Source organism: Charadrius vociferus, unplaced genomic scaffold (assembly GCF_000708025.1).
Source record: "Charadrius vociferus isolate BGI_N301 unplaced genomic scaffold, ASM70802v2 scaffold196, whole genome shotgun sequence".
NCBI classification, from domain to species: Eukaryota; Metazoa; Chordata; class Aves; order Charadriiformes; family Charadriidae; genus Charadrius; species Charadrius vociferus.
The window spans coordinates 2,841,006-2,857,013 of NW_009648953.1; the positions used below are offsets into that span (position 1 = coordinate 2,841,006).

Below are 16,008 nucleotides of genomic sequence, written 5' to 3' on the forward strand. Positions count from 1 at the left end.
AAGTTCTAGTATTTCTAGTGTGCCTTTAAAATCTGGAGATGATTTGTCTTTGTGAAGAACATCCTCTTTTTAAAGCAGACCTTACTCACCTCTTTTCTTTCCCCCCATGCAGCTGCAGACTTTTGCAAACAAAACAACGGTGGGTGCCACAAGGCGGCTGAATGCACACAGCTCGGGGTGAAAGTCTTCTGTAGCTGCCAGAAAGGATACAAAGGCGATGGCTTTACATGCCTTCCAATAAATTCTTGCGCTGATGGGTTCAATGGAGGCTGCCATGAGCACGCCGTTTGCACTGTCATAGGACCCGTAAGTTGAATGATTTCAGTCACCAGCAGGGAAGTCTGAGGCGTTTCTTCCTGGTGCCAACAGAAGTCCTTTCTCTGGCTGGATCACACTCCGTACCTCTCAAAGTCCCTGTTTTCCAAAACAACCTTTACATAACTCCAGCCTACTTTCCACATCAGTTTGGTGTCCTCTCAGCTGAGGGGTGAGAAAGTTTGTCATCTTTCCTCTGATCCCAGCAGACGGGATATTTTGCATGTGTAATTCTTCTGTCCCCTTCTTAGCTCTCCCTAACTGGATATCCCTATTGCAATAGGAGTTTGTTGGATTGAAACTCGATATATTTTGGTAGCTAAACCTAGAGACAGTAGGGAGAACAGTGTCACTTGTTGATTGGGCGGACTCAGCTTAAAAAGGTCTGCAGCCACATGATACAAATTCCTTGGCCCACATGGTGAAAGTTGTTAAGGAAAACATGTGCAGTGACTTGATCCAGCATTTGTCCTGGTGCTTTCAGGATCACCTGTCCGTTCCATTTTGGTGGCTTGCCTGATGTGTCTTCCAGGAGCTATCTAGAAAAGCCTTGCCGCTAATCCGTTCCAGCTGCCAACCATTGCAATCCCTGGATGTCACCAGCTCCTGCTTGGTTTATAGTTCTCAATTTATTACTATCAGTGGGCTGCTAAATTCCTTTCATGCTCCCATCGCCAGTCATTTAAATATTGTTTTGACAGGTTTGACATCCATTTTTGTGTAATTCTCCAATGCGCGTTATTAGCTTTGTGGATGGAATTACGCTTTGGTATTAATTCAGCAAAGCACCCAAGTGCATGTGTAAATGTTTTGCTTAGAAGAATAAATGTCAGTGCCAGAGTTCGTGGTCTGTTGAACCACAGTTGTTAGTAGCAACTTTCCTGTTTGTCCATTCCTGGCTATATCAAGTGAAATTTTTCCAACAGTTCAGAATGTTGCTTGAAATACCACTTTTATGTCAGCTAAGTACTTGGCCTGGCCTTTTTTATTCTCTCTCTGACCAGGGCAAACGCAAGTGCGAATGTAAAAATAACTACATTGGTGATGGGCTGAACTGCTCGGTGATGCAGCTTCCTCTCGACCGCTGCTTGCAAGACAACGGGCAGTGCCACCCCGACGCTGACTGTGCCGATCTCCACTTCCAAGGTAAGGATGGCACACCGTGCGTCCCATGGGACAGGGACATCCTCGTCTCTATGCCACTGCACTGAAGCCAGTGGCAAGGATCCTTGTGTCTGTAAGCTCACCCGGTCTTCTAGCTATATCCTCTTGAAACACTGAGATTTAAGCATGTTTAAAATTAGAATGTGTACTTAAGTACTTTACAATACTGGATTTATGGATCAACAGATGAGGGCATTCCAGGTAGGAGCATTACCTCTAAGGGATCAATCTGTGCTAACTACATTTCACAAAATTCACAGGTATTTGTATGCCACAGTTGACCCTGCACCCAGAAATGGAAGCCCCCTCAGGAAGAACTGGTTCTTCTCTCTCTTTGCAGATACCACTGTCGGGGTTTTCCACTTACGGTCCCCAGAAGGGCAGTACAAGATGACTTACGAGAAGGCAAAGGAGGCCTGTGCCAATGAGTCAGCCACCATCGCTACGTATAACCAGCTGCTGTACGCTCAGAAGGTGACGTAGCCTCACTGAGGGAGGAGATCCCTGGAGCGGAGCGGACCTAGCTGCAGTGTAAATGAGGAGGAGGGAGGAGCAAGGGGGCTGCTCTGTGCTAGTAAAGTTCATTTTCCCTCCTTTCCCTCCCCTGTGCCCCAGGGTACGTTTGGCTGGGAGCAGTTTTCAGAGTTTAGTGGTTTCACGCCTGCTCATACAGCACTGAAACCAGTTGCCAAGTTCTTGTTTCCAGTGATACTGGGGTGAGGCGGTAAAGTCAGACTTACAAAGTGTTTTCATGGAGATTTTAATTATTAGCACTTCTTAAAGAAATGTACGCTTCATGCTTAGATTATTTTTTTTAACACAAGGCTCCAGGAATCTTTTCCCCAAATGCTGTTAACTTAGCAGAGCCATTTCCATATTCTTTTCCTTGAGTGTGTTATAGACAATGCATGGCTGACATCAGTGGGATGAGCATCACACCTTGGGTTTGTAAAACTTGTTATAGAAGAGTGGGTCAGACTGACTGTGCCTTTCTGGCTCCTTCCCATCTGTAGAAGGAAGAAAGACGCTCACCGTTTAGAGACACCTTTGGCAAAATGTGAGGCTGGACCACAGCCAGCATGTAAACCTCCTTCTGCTACCCGAGGAGATTCAGATTGCAGCCAGAGCTGCATGTCCCCTGTGCCCCATCATCTATATATTTCCCTTGAAGCAGCAGAGTCGGCAGTGGAGCTGGCTCCAGTGCTTCTGGGGACTTACTTTCTGTGTTGAGCTGGTTTGTCAGCCCTTTCCACGCTGACAAAAGGTGGGCCAGCACACGGTGGGATTGCACGTTCCCCTTTGGCTTTCACACCCACACTACCCAGCTTTGGGCTTGGGGAAGCTTTTCCCCAGAAAAACTCCCTTGGCCCGTACCAAGAGCCGCTGACTTTCAGAGTGCCCTCATCTCCACAGCCCCTTGGCCCAGAGCTCAGCACAGGGCAGGCTGCAGGACGGACAGACAGACAGAGCTCCCTCAGACCCTCACAAACACTGCTTAGTCTTGTGAGGAACAAGTCTTATGAGGAATGGCTGAGGGAACTGGGGTTCTTCAGCCTGGAGAAGAGGAGGCTGAGGGGAGACCTTATCACCCTCTACAACCACCTGAAAGGAAGTTGTAGAGAGGTGGGGGCTGACCTCTTCTCCCTGGTGACAAGTGATAGGACAAGAGGAAATGGATTCAAGTTATGTCAGGGGAGGTTTAGATTGGATATTAGGAAACATTTTTTCACTGAAAGGGTGAACATTGGAATAGGCTGCCCAGGGAGGTGGTGGATTCGCCATCCCTGGAGGTGTTTAAAAAAAGGGTAGATGTGGTACTGAGGGACATGGTTTAGAGGTGGTTTTGTCAGGGTAGGTTAATGGTTGGACTTGATGATCTTAAAGGTCCCTTCCAACCTCAGCAATTCTATGATTCTATGCTGGTGGGTCAGATGCTGCCTGAGCGCCCTGGGGGGATTGTCCATTTCGCCCGCAGCACCCCAGCCCCACCACAACCAACTCCTGTGTTTTTCCCCTTATGGCTGTGCCGGATGCAGGCGAGATACCACCTGTGCTCTGCCGGCTGGCTCGACAGTGAAAGAGTGGGCTACCCGACCGCCTTTTCCTCCCCAAACTGCGGCTCCGGGTACGTCGGCATCGTGGACTACGGGAGAAGAGGCAACCTGAGTGAAACCTGGGACGTCTTCTGCTACCGGGAGAAAGGTAAGTGGGTCCTTCACTGCATCCCTCCACGCAAAGGGGAGCAGCAGCCCAGATTTCGGTTCCTTTGGTCAACCACAGGCTGCTAGATAACACTGCAAGAGACTCTACCTCTTTTAAACTTTAAAAAAAAAGATAATAATCTGTTGACTGCAAGTTTTTCAGGCACAGAGCAGCCTGGAGCCTTCTCAAAGGGAGTGTTTGCCCACACGGCTACCTGTGTTTGTACCTTCCAGAGGTGAACTGCACCTGCAAGCCAGGCTACGTGGGGGACGGCCTCTCCTGCAGCGGGAACTTGCTGCAAGTGCTGATGTCCTTCCCAACGCTGACAAACTTCTTGTCGGTACGGCCCAGGGGTGGTGCGCTGCTCGGTGGGGCGAGCGGAGGGAAGCCAAGCGGGCTCTGCCCCTGGGGTTGTATCTCAGTGTTTGCTTTCCTAGCAGGTAACAACAGCGCACGAGCAAAGCGAGACGGAGGGCTCTAAATCTGTACCATCAAAATCAGAACTCGGTCGCTACTTTTTTTTTTAATTACTCGCTCCAAAGAGGTCTGGGGGGGTTTAAAACTCGTTTGGAAATTAAACGCTACTGCAGCTCTAGCTTAAAGAGGCTTCTGCACACAACTGCTCTTGGCTTTCTAAGCACCACAAAGCGTGCAGTGCTTTTTTGTCATTTTATTGAACTGCTGCTGGGGAAAAAGACAAAGCGTTAAAAGGGTCCCTTTCTTGCCGCTCCTTAGAGAGGCATTATTATTATTACGTGTAAGGAGCCTCACAGGCAACAAGGGCTTCACTCCTGCAAGTCAGTTTAAGATGTGCACGCCAAACCAGCAGGTAAAACTGAGTTTTGAATAGAAACGTCTTCCATAATATCACTATTAATAGGAAGTTTCTTTGTCGTTATTTATACAGTCTCATCTTTTCAGCTCCCTGCACAGGAGCGCACAATTGCTCTTTAGTAAAGCTGGGTTTTGTTTCTGCCTAGGACATCATGGCTTACTCCAACAGCTCTAGGAAGGGGAAAGAGCTCCTGCGGTACATCACAGACATGTCAGTGCACGCCTCTCTCTTTGCTCCAAAGGAAAGAGTTCCTGCGGTACCTCACAGACCTGTCAGTGCACGCCACTCTCTTTGCTCCAAACGATAGCGGGTTAAGGGAAAATGAGGTCAGTTTTGTTTTCTTTTTTCCTTCCTCGTTTTAATAACACCTTTTAAACAGCCCTTATGGGTTCCTGTATCCTGGTGAAATTTAAGTTTAAAAAAGAAAAAGTCATCTTAGTATGACATGACTTCTGTGTAACCCCACATAGTTTAAACAGTGCTTCTGAAAGACACGAGTTCATCGTTTCCATTTCTTTTCTGTAGTTAGGAGTGTAAGGTTATCGAGTGTTCGAGTCACTAGAGAGACTTTTCCATCAGGGATTTTAGTTAGCCAGTTATAAAGGAATCTGCTTGAGGTGAAGCCTTTTCTGGCTTATTAACATCAAGCACAGTTATTTGAAGAAAGCAGTGCATGGCTTTGGTATTTCCCACAAATACATTAAAGGCATCTGTTCCTAGCTTCATTTCTGTGCTTATCCCTTTTCTCCTTTTCCTTCCTTCCTTCAATCAAACATTCTCTCAAACAATTCACTTGGGTTTATCCCCTGGCTTGCATCTTCAAGCTGTTTGGAATATCTCCGAGGCTCATCACTTCAGGTCATCATACAAAAGAGTAAAATCCTTTGTCCCTCCAGAATCAAGGTACTGCCCGCTGCAGGCAGCCATCGGAGGCCAGCAGGGACAGAAGATCCCGCTGTTCACATCCAGATTTCCCAACAGGCTCGACCCCATATTACACTTGCTGCAGCATTAATAGCAAAGAGGAAAAAATGTCACAGGCACATAGCCTACTGGTGAATCCAGAGGATTAATGAGGTCAGTTAACGTTCCTTGTATTTTGCTCTCATTTGCAGACACTTTCCGGGCGAGACATTGAGTATCACTTATCTAACGCCAGCATAAAGTTTTATGAAGAATTGACCAATGGAACCACTCTTTTAACTCGCCTAGGGGAAAAACTCCTCATTACAAACACCAGGGGCCGGGAACATCAAGCCCCCACTGCTGAACAGGTACCTTTTTAATCAATCTCCCATCTTCATGCTTTTTCCCCCCTTTACGCTCTACCCTGTAATCAGGTGAGACACTGATCGGGAGCAAACCCATAAGGTTTAGGGGGCAGCGATGAGAGGCTGAATTCAAAAGGCTCTTTCCTGCCCAGAGACTGCATGGTACCAGCTGGCAAACTGCAAATTTATAAGTTTGCAAATGGTCAAGTTCTGACCCGCAAAACTCAAAAGAAGCTGTTCAGGCGACTAGCAGGAACGGCAGGATGGGGTACGGGCTGGATTCAACCCTTCACTCCGCCTGGCAGGGTTATGGGAGATGGCAGTGCGATAGGAGGAGGGATGAGAGCAGCAGCCTATCTTTAAAAAGAAAGGTGTTGCCATTTGTAAAGTTAACTTTAAAGGTAACTTTCTGGGAGAGGGAAGACCCCAGCATAGCATTGCTCAGAGCAAAAGCAGACAAAACATCAGTTTGCATTTTTTATTGCTATTTCAGTGGGAGTTTTTTAAATGTAAAAATGCATATCCTTTTGCAAAAAGAAAGTATTCTCTGGTATTTTAGAACTGTCTAGGTTGAAAGGGACCTTTAAGATCATCAAGTCCAAAACAAGGACTCGATCTTTAAGGGATCACATGCTTTGAACCATCCTAGGGAAACACGTCTTTGAAAGCACACCCAACTTCTCATTTTTTATTTAGAAAATACTTGCTGCCCAAGCATTTCAAATGACCTCTGTGACAGCAGCCACCTGAGACCCATGCTGCCTCTCTACTGTGGCTGATGTGGCATAGTTGAATGTGAAAATAAGAAACCCCTGCACCTGTGGGCTTGCAGTTAAAATGCGCTCTAGAAGTTGGTGCTGGACCCAAGAAAATTTGAGTGTCCAACATGCCAACTTTGGGTGGGAATTTCACGGGCCCCCAACAAGAAGGAAATAGATGCTGCAGGAAGAGGCGCACAAATGACTTATCTGTTGCCTTTGCTTCCCTCCCTCTTCACCTTTCAGGAGAAACTCCTTTAGCATGAGAATTACCATGTACTTGATTTATATGCTTAAAACCACGCTATACTGCAAAACCAGTAATCACATTAATAAAGTATACCCTCATGAGAGATTGGCTTACCTGTATCACTCATTAGCACGCCAGGAGCTCTTTTGGATCACTTTGATCTGATATTTGAGTTAGAAGAGGTTTTAAAAAAAATCCTCCTTCCTTCAAAAGGTGCCAAAGGGAAGCTCTGAGCCCATTAACACTAATCTTGCTCCTGCCCTTCAAAGCTGTTTGAAATGTATAGCTATTCTTCCCCCCTGGAGGACCTGAGCAAGCCCCCAGTTCTCCTGGCTGCAGTAACACTCAGCGAGGTGCCAGGGTGGGAAGGAGAGGTGACAGCCGCTTTCCACGCGTGCTCCAGGCAGCCCGGCACCTAACTGTCCCACCGCACCGGGTCAGAGCCCACCGGCTTTCCCCAGGACGCTGGCAGGGGCGAAGGAGAAGGAGGAGGGCACAGGGTGACTCCCACATCGCTCTGCAGTGCCACCGCGGCTGAGCCCCTTCCTCCTCGGGCACCGAAAGTTGCAGTGTAACACCTTGCGCCAGGGGCAAGAGCGGGCAGCAGCTCCCGGTTCTGCTCAGCAAAGAGAAACCATTTTGCTAGGATGCGATTTAAAGCAGAGTTTGCAATACCACAGACTCCCATGAACCCATCCTGTCAAACCGCTGGAGAGACTCGGGATCAGCTCAAGGCGGTCAAGGACTCCCGTTATCAGCAGAGTCTAGAGGAGCGTTGGGGTGGCGATGACTGACCCCGTCCTTCTCCCTTTTCTCACATCCTGATGAGCTGCCAAACGGGACCACCTTCCAGGCCACTGTCGCCAGGCCACCAAAAAACCTGTGGGCAGCAGCTCCCCCTCACTGCTGACGCAGCACTCTTGAGACAGCAAACTCAGCACTAGTGTCATCCTCAGCACAGAAAGCAGTGGTAACAGAGGCGGGCTGTGAGCTACACCTGGCACTCAGGAATAATAGCACAAAAACCTTTATTTAAAAAAAAAAAAAAGAAAAAAAAAAAAACCCACACACAAGGACAAAGAAATGCCTGAAGGCAACATACAGGTAGTGGTGACAGCTACTTCATGCACAGGAGAGCTGTGACCAGCCCAGGCCCATCCCAGGCTGATGTCCAGTGTAAGCCCCCATGTAATTTTTCTCTGTGGGTCAGTAAATGAGGTGGGGAAATAGTCTCAAGGTTTCAGTCCCAAAAGGAGGAAGGTCAAAGCTCAGCTCACATTGCTCTTTCTCCTGGCAGAGCGAGATCAGATATGTGGACGCAAGTGCTATTGTTGAGTGGGATATAATCGCTTCTAACGGGATAATCCACATCATATCAGAGCCTTTGAAGGCTCCGCCAGCACCTGTAAGTACACAGTGAAATTTTTTTTAGGGTGGTGGGAGGTGGCTGTGGCTTATATCATCCCAAACTCATTGCTGACGCTTAGATGTTCCCAGTTTCCCTCCCATATACGCAGTTTTGGTTTAAAAGGTTGCTTTGAAAAAAATTAGAATTTGAGAACAAGGTGCCAATGAAGCTTGTTCAAAATGTTTCTGCCTGAACAAGTTCTTCTTACATTTATTTTACATAAATAAAATAAAAGCTCCATTTTATAAAGCTCCATTTCAGTTCTTCCAAAAAGATCTTTAAAGCTTCTAAGGAATTTTTTTTACTCTTGGCTTTGCATTCCTATCCAAAATAGCAAGGTGTTTTGAAAACATATTTTTTGCCTGCATGAATCCCTGCAATGGTCCCAGTTATCCACCTATCTGTACCATTAAAAGACCAAATCAAACTGTGCATGACAGAACAGCCCCGTTCAGGAAGGAGTGCCGTCCTTTCTGTGGAGAGAAGATCAGTTAGCAGCCGCACTGCTTCAAGTTGGAATCAAAATGGTACAGGGACCAGCAGCAGGGAGTCAGGAACATTGCCTTATTTAATTCCCACCAGCAAACTTCACTGCTTTGTATGAAAAGGAGGAAAAACATTTTTTCCCACCTACCGTGCAACCGGGATGTCTCACAAAAGTGATCCCTGCTGCCCCTAGGAGAGGTGTGCAGCGAGCACCTCTTTTTCCAGTACAAAATGTTTTCCTTAACAAAATAAATGTTATAAGCCGCACAGCGTTAGCGCTCCCCAGCTCTGTTCCACACAGGGTACTCTGTGACGGCCCAACACAGGCTCAAGCTGACCTTGCGAGAAGACCCACCACTTATTTAATCTGAGGAACTTCCCTTCCATCGGGGTAACTCGTTCTGATCCTTCTCTCCATGCGCTGGCGGGGCCTCACTTGTGTTTACAGCCCATCCATCCCAGCTCTCATTTTGGAAGCAGCTCACCAGCTGCCTCCTTGGTCCACAAGATTAATGCTATTGATACCGTATTTCTCACCTCCATTTTGTTCTCAGCAACCCTTCCTCCCTTACAAACCAACCTTCGTGTTCCTAGAAGCTCAGTAGTATGCCTGCACAATCTCAGTTCACAAAAATCCCTTGCAGCCTACAATCCTCAGAAGCAGGAAATTACACACTTGGGTAAAAGCGTAAATTACTGACTGAAAACGATTCAAAATAATAGGCAATTTCTGTCAGTCTACAGCAGCATGATATTACAGTCTTTATAATACCTTTCACATGCTAGAGGGCAACTAAATGTTTTCTAATATTCAGCCATCCAGCTCCGCCATATAAGTTACTTTGCTAAAAAATAAAGAGAGCCTACTTACTAAGACAACAATGTGATTATTTTTGCTGGAGTAAGTTTAATGATTGGTTCTCTAGGCAGGAGGCCACAGAGCTAAGGCATCACGTGGAAAAGCAAAAGTAACAGCATATGAACTGTCTACCCATTTCCAGACCCCTCCTCACCTCCTGGATTGCCAGCAAAGAGCATAGTGCTTTGGGGAGATTGCAGCCTGAGCGGCTGCACGCAGTGGGAACCCTCAAACTTATGGTTACTCCAAAATTGCTGGTCACCTTCGTTATATCAGTCTATCAGGCCACAGAGCTGCAGAAGGCAAACACAGGTCAGAGTCTAGAGGCATTTCTCCCCTTTACATTAAATCCAGATCACGTGAGTTTCTTTCAGTTCTTCACCTGTTTATGAAAATATTTATAAAATATTATATACAGTTAGTTGGACTGGCACTTTATACCCTTGGCTGCAGAATGATTTCAGGTTAAAGGCATTGCACGTTTTGGGGCACAATGACGTACCAAAGGCTGGCATTGGGCTGCACAGACTGGCAGTCCCTCTAACCAGTGATGAGATGGGCCTCATCTCAGATGCGGTTTGGTGCGAGCCCTGGTAAGCAGGGCTCAGAGGATGGTATGGCTGCCGACAGCTGGCAATAACCAACACCTCCCCAGCGCACAAAACAGTGGGGAATAAGCTTGAACCCACGCAGAGCCCTCTAGGGTTCGTAGCACAGGTTTCCAAAGCTGCTTAAGGGAATTTGGCACCCATTTCTCCTCCATGGGCCAGTGAAGTTTCAGCCTCATCATAGCCTACTCTGAAAAACCTGACCAGAAAAGATGACTTAGGCATGCTCTGCGACTTCAAAAACACAAACAAGATGAAGCCGTACTAGAGCGAATGTCCACTACCCCCAAAAAAAATCTAGCTTGTAATGACTATCAGAAGGCCATATTTAACTTTCTCTAGGGAACACGTACCAGGAAACCCAATCACAAAAGCAGTTCAGGACGAGGGCATATCTCAAAGGGACACTGTGTGTCCTCAGGTGCTGGGAGGTGACCAGTGCCCACCCATAGCTCACCCTCTCTCTTGCTTCCAGGCTCCTCTTCATGCCGGTACCAGGACAGGAATATTCTTTGGCATCTGCCTTGTTACTGGAATTGTGGCTTTTATAGGATATTTTTACCTCAGGTTCAGGAAGAGAAACACGGGCTTCCAGCACTTCAAGGTAGGCAGCAGCCGGGAATATGAAGTGGGGGGCAGCACTTCCCCAGACCCACCACACCTCCCAAACCCACAGCCTCCAGTTTCTGCTTGCATTTTATTAAGCTAGAAAAATTCCTGATTGCTTCCCACTTGAACCGTTCAAAGACATGGAGAAAGTGGTGAAGGCTCACACACTTGTCTTGGGCACAAGCGTACACTCACTTACTGCTCCCCTAGACCTCTCCCCTCCCGGGTGACCAACAGGCTCCTGCTCTCACAAGCACTTCCAACACCAAGGACTGGCCAAAAGCTTATTTAGTTGCACAGCATCACTGCAGAAGCCTTTGCCCCACCAGAAAACTCACCCGTAGGGAAGCAGGGAATTAAAACCACTGAAAGGGCACCTATTCTCTTCTCCCTCTTCTGCGGCACTGCTAATAATTTTGCCGCTCTGGAGGTTGCAATGTTTGATAGCAAAAAGGCCAGATTCAAAATTCAAGCAAACTGAAGTGATTGTCAGGATTGAAAAGTGTAAATTTTTATACCAACGTATTCTCATGCTTGATTTCTCTTAACTAACTCACATAGTATCATGACGATGCAAAACCAGCGAGCAACAGCCAAGCTATTCAGAGACTAGGGACGACCAAAAAAAAAAAGTTACAAAATACATAAGAATCAATCCAAAAGAAAGTCTCCCCAGAAGTAACCAGAAATGCCTTCCTATTCTAGCCCCTGCACGTAATATGTCGCCTTCTAGAAACAAAAAGCAGGAGCCATGAGCCAGGGGAAACACTTCTATTTTCATGTAGTTGGAATGAGAGCGCTCAGGACCAACCAGGTACCTTTTACCCCAGGCACAATGTTAGAGCAACACTTCCTCTCCCGATCTTTGCTGAGGCTTAAAAATAGTGAGAGGAAAAAAAACCAAAAAGGTACCAGCGTTAAGTGACCTGAGATAATACAACCCAGAACACAGTTCATGCCTGGAGACACTAATTTAGGTGATAAAACAAGTTCATTCACAACACTGCACTAGGCAGCAGTGAAGCTTAAGTGCCCCACTTAATGCACTGTTAGAAGGAGGATGGATTTTAAGCAGGTTTTTGTGATTTTGTGTAGTCAAAAGATGACACTGACGTAACTTCATTGGACAAGTCACAGCCTTCGAATATCACCAACCCCTCATATGAAAGTTCTGCGCCAACTCCACCAGAACCTACTTACGATCTTTTCTCAGTAAGTGTTCATTTTGATTTGAGATTGAGACAACTACAATAATGGTAAGAGGGAAATGACTTTATGAAAGGATAATGTCTGGTTGGAAAAAAAAGAAAAATTAATTTGGGAAAACACCATTCAAGTTCCTGGCTTTCCTGTCTCACCACTGCTAGAAACTGGGGACCCTCGCTGCTAAAGTCGAGGCTGTGGTCTACAGCTGTATCTCAAGTCTGCCTTCAAAGACAACTGAATTAAATTGGACTTGAAATGCTCCTGGATGCTAGTGACACGTCTATCCAAACTTAAAAAGCCTTCCAATTTTGTCTTCCCCCCTCCTTGCTGCAAACATAGCAGAGTGCCATGCCAGCACTCCAAAGAATCTGCAACGCAACGGGAAGGGGGCTGGGAATCAAGGGACAGAAAGATTGAGTAAAGCCAGGGTATCTAAATAGCTTCAATGGTCTAATTTAGCAAGACCCTCATGTTGATGCAGAGTCTAAAAATCAAAATAAATCTTTTTGCATCCAATAAAAAGACTCGTTTGGTGCAAAAATGTCTAGTGCAAACTCTGCCATCCGTATAGACAGACAAATTTGCCAAAAAGTGACTTTCATTTCTTAATTCAATGTTCAAGTCTGATTTTCTTTTTCTTCTATTTTACAGGATTCGGATGACCAGCAGCTTGTGATAAGCGGTCCTCATGATCAGAATTAAAGATTGAATTTGGCATTAGTAAATTATAAAACACATTTCTATTCACTGTGACAAAACAGCACCTACACATTTCAAGGAATAAAATCTCATTACAAATTAAAAGCCAAAAGAGCACAGCTTTGTTTAAGATGCAGCCTACAGAGTTCAGGGAGTTACCAACCTCAGAAGTGTTGGCTGTATCTGAGCAATACCAACTATAAATGCCAAATGCAAAATTGAGTCTCAACTAACCTACCCAGAAAAAACAGGCACCTCTCTGAAAAGCAGAATTTCACTAGCCTGCTATTTAACTGCTTTTATTCTTCTTCACAGACTTTAAAATGGCCTCAAACACACAGGGCTGCTAACTTGGCAAATATCCTAAATGTGCTAATACTCCAGCTCTACGCTTTCATTTTGGCTGAGTTACAATTACAACTGGCAAGCATGAAACACAACACGTGTTAAACCTATATTTTTAAACTAAAGGGATTTTTGCTAGTATACGTTCTTGTAAGAATTTCAGCAGCACGAAATGCAACCATTCTGTGCCCCGCTTGCCTCCTCCAGCTTTTCTTTCTCCGAACTTGACTGTTTTGTTTACATCTCACTTCACCATATAAAGGGAAACAGTAATTGCAGCAGCTTTAGCAAGAAATACAGGTGATATGAGAGCATTCAAATAGTAATCAATTTTTACTTAAGCTATTTTTGTGAAAAGTGGACAACGAAGATGAACATACCCTTGCCGTGTCATGTCCACATTCAGTTTTTAGGTTTTCATAGAATACCAGGTAGGAAAGGACCCCAAGGATCATCTGGTCTAGCCTTTCTTGGCAAAAACACAGTCTAGACAAGATGGCCCAGCACCCTCTCCAGCTGAGTCTTAGAGACATCCAACGATGGGGAATCCACTGCTTCTGTGGGGAGATTATTCCATTTTTTTGTTTTGTTTTGTTTTAGAAGCTACCTTTTTGTTCACATACCATATTTTTTTACCAAGGACATTAAGGTTGCCTTTCAACTGATACACAGCAATAGCAGCTGCAATTTCCAACATATTATTAGAAGTGAGTTTGATTCACTGTCGTTTCCTTCCCTCAAAACATTAATATCATAGCAAATTGTGAGAACACTACAGAAACCCCAGAACAGCGAGAAAAGAACGAACCTCTTGCTGGCAGCAGTAGTGTTCCCCTGTGATATGCTTCTTGGTGTCTACCATGCATGGGGGGGCAGGAGGGATGGTGTCACTGCAGGAAAGCATTAGTTACCTCTGAGAGCAACCCCAGGATGTCTCCCATCACAACAAGGTATGCAGGCAAATCCGGGGTCGTTCATGCAGCTATCAACCACAACCAAGGCAATCTAACATAAAAATATGTCTGGATGAAAAGTCATGTCCCTAGCTCCTTCCCTTGCCCCCTTAGGCATGCCTGCTTGTTTTTACCTAGAAGATACTAAAAGATTTAGAACATGCATGCACACATATATTTAGGGGAGTTTTCCCCAGGGAGTTTTGCAATTATTACAATTCACGTTCTTTCCTTTCCCCCCCCCCAGACACCCAAAATATTAAGGCTCATAGGAACTAGAAGATAAAGTCCAAGCATTTATTTTTGTAATAATCATTAAATATTTTTATCACAAAAAAAGTTTCCACAGTTCATTAAACTCTTTTTACTGACAGGCTATTCTCTTCGGTGTTTGGTAGAAGAGAAAGAAAATTTCTTCTTTCTTTGGTGTTCAAATGAACTATACTCTCAAAATGAACACAAAGAGACACTCCCCTTTAAACATGCCCAAAAATCTCTTTGAAATCAGTAACATAACAAGGTTAAAATAAGTAATGCAGAGAGCACCGAGGTGTACAACTCAAGTTCTCTGAAATCATTACAAAAATGCAAGACATTTTTAAAAGTTAATGAAGAGCATTCTAGCACTGAAAAATAAATAATACACTTTAAAATTCTCACTTAAGTTCATATTATCTATAGTTGGGTTGTTTCAAAAGAACATAACCCTCCCACAATGATTTTTTTTTTTTTCATGCAGTGTTGTTTATTTCAAGAAGTCATGCAATATAAACAAGATTTTACTTCAGCTGGCTTTTGTAACATAGCTTTGTACAGAAGTTTTACTTGTAAGTAAAGAGAAAGGACGGGGGTGGTGGAAATCATCTTGAAACAAAATGTGCATTATGTGGATAACATCGTCCAACCCAATTAAACTGTTCCTGCTTAACACAGGAAAATTAGGCAAACAAACTGACTCCTATCCAGCTTTAAGAAGAAACATCACAGAGCTATAACCAACAAAACATTATCAAATTCAGTAATGCAGAACTGAGTAACACAATACTATTATTTGCTGGTAGTAAGATGGAGAATGTGCAGTGGTTTGGGGTCTTTTAAACAGTGCATGGAAATCTCTGGAGAATGAGAGGTGCTACACACACGTAACACCCCCTTCGGTTCTAGCTGAGCCTTAGGATAGAGAACTGAAGGCAAATTTGGGCTATTTCCATCCCCACATTTCATTATCAAGTTATGCTAAATATTTCTCACACACACACACCACCACCAAGTCTCCTGATAAAGCCAAATTAACTTCCTGCAAAACTTTTTATCTTTTTCTTCCAGCAAAACAGCAGGACTGTCAGATGAACTTACTCATTTTAAGTACATTCATCTGCTTAAATACACATACACTCTTCAGGAGTGTTGCACATCAAGTTTGAAACAGGAATACAAGAAAACCATGAACATAAAATCTATTACCACCTATAAGGACTTCAGACTGATTTCAAGCATACAGGAAAACTGCTTATGAAATTGTGCGGGCTAAATTACAATACATTCTTTACTTTGCAAACATGCTTTTAAAAATATGAAAGATACTGCATATGATATTCAATATAGGTACTTGCACGTAATACATACAGGTTAAAAAAAAAAAAAACAAATAAGAAAACTTTTGGTCACCAAAAGTTTGTTTACCTGACAATCGTGGCAGGAAGCAAGTGATATCCCAAAATGAAGTGAAGAACATCAAATGCTATACATTTTCGTAATTTTATGTTTTTAAAAACAGAGTCTTTAATAACTAAAATTTGAAAAACATTAATTGTATTATGCCTTCTAAAATGGTTGGGGTGGGAAGCACCAGTTAAAAAAATTTCCTTTGGATATAGAGAGAGGAAAACTTCCTTATTTAAAAACAACTATATAGCAGTTCTATAAAGTGCCTGTTTGAGGAAACACATCAATAGATGTTTTCCTTGTGCAAAATTGACATTTTTCAGCTCAAATCTTTGGAACATATATGCTACCCAGAGTTTGTGTTTGTGCATTACC

The 16,008-nt window shown here is 44.4% G+C and overlaps 1 protein-coding gene across 1 annotated transcript in view; it reads left to right on the plus strand.

Annotated features, from left to right (window-relative positions):
- Nucleotides 1-12,673, plus strand: part of STAB2 (stabilin 2) — an 83,863-nt gene extending 71,190 nt beyond the window's left edge. Inside the window, exons 56-67 of the mRNA XM_009887442.1 lie at nt 113-306; nt 1,320-1,461; nt 1,820-1,953; nt 3,516-3,681; nt 3,915-4,021; nt 4,662-4,711; nt 4,758-4,842; nt 5,632-5,772; nt 8,093-8,200; nt 10,632-10,760; nt 11,861-11,977; nt 12,623-12,673. Of these exons, the coding sequence (XP_009885744.1) occupies nt 113-306; nt 1,320-1,461; nt 1,820-1,953; nt 3,516-3,681; nt 3,915-4,021; nt 4,662-4,711; nt 4,758-4,842; nt 5,632-5,772; nt 8,093-8,200; nt 10,632-10,760; nt 11,861-11,977; nt 12,623-12,673 (1,424 nt within the window). The remainder of the gene's footprint in view (nt 1-112; nt 307-1,319; nt 1,462-1,819; nt 1,954-3,515; nt 3,682-3,914; nt 4,022-4,661; nt 4,712-4,757; nt 4,843-5,631; nt 5,773-8,092; nt 8,201-10,631; nt 10,761-11,860; nt 11,978-12,622) is intronic.
- Nucleotides 12,674-16,008: the final 3,335 nt, after the last annotated feature.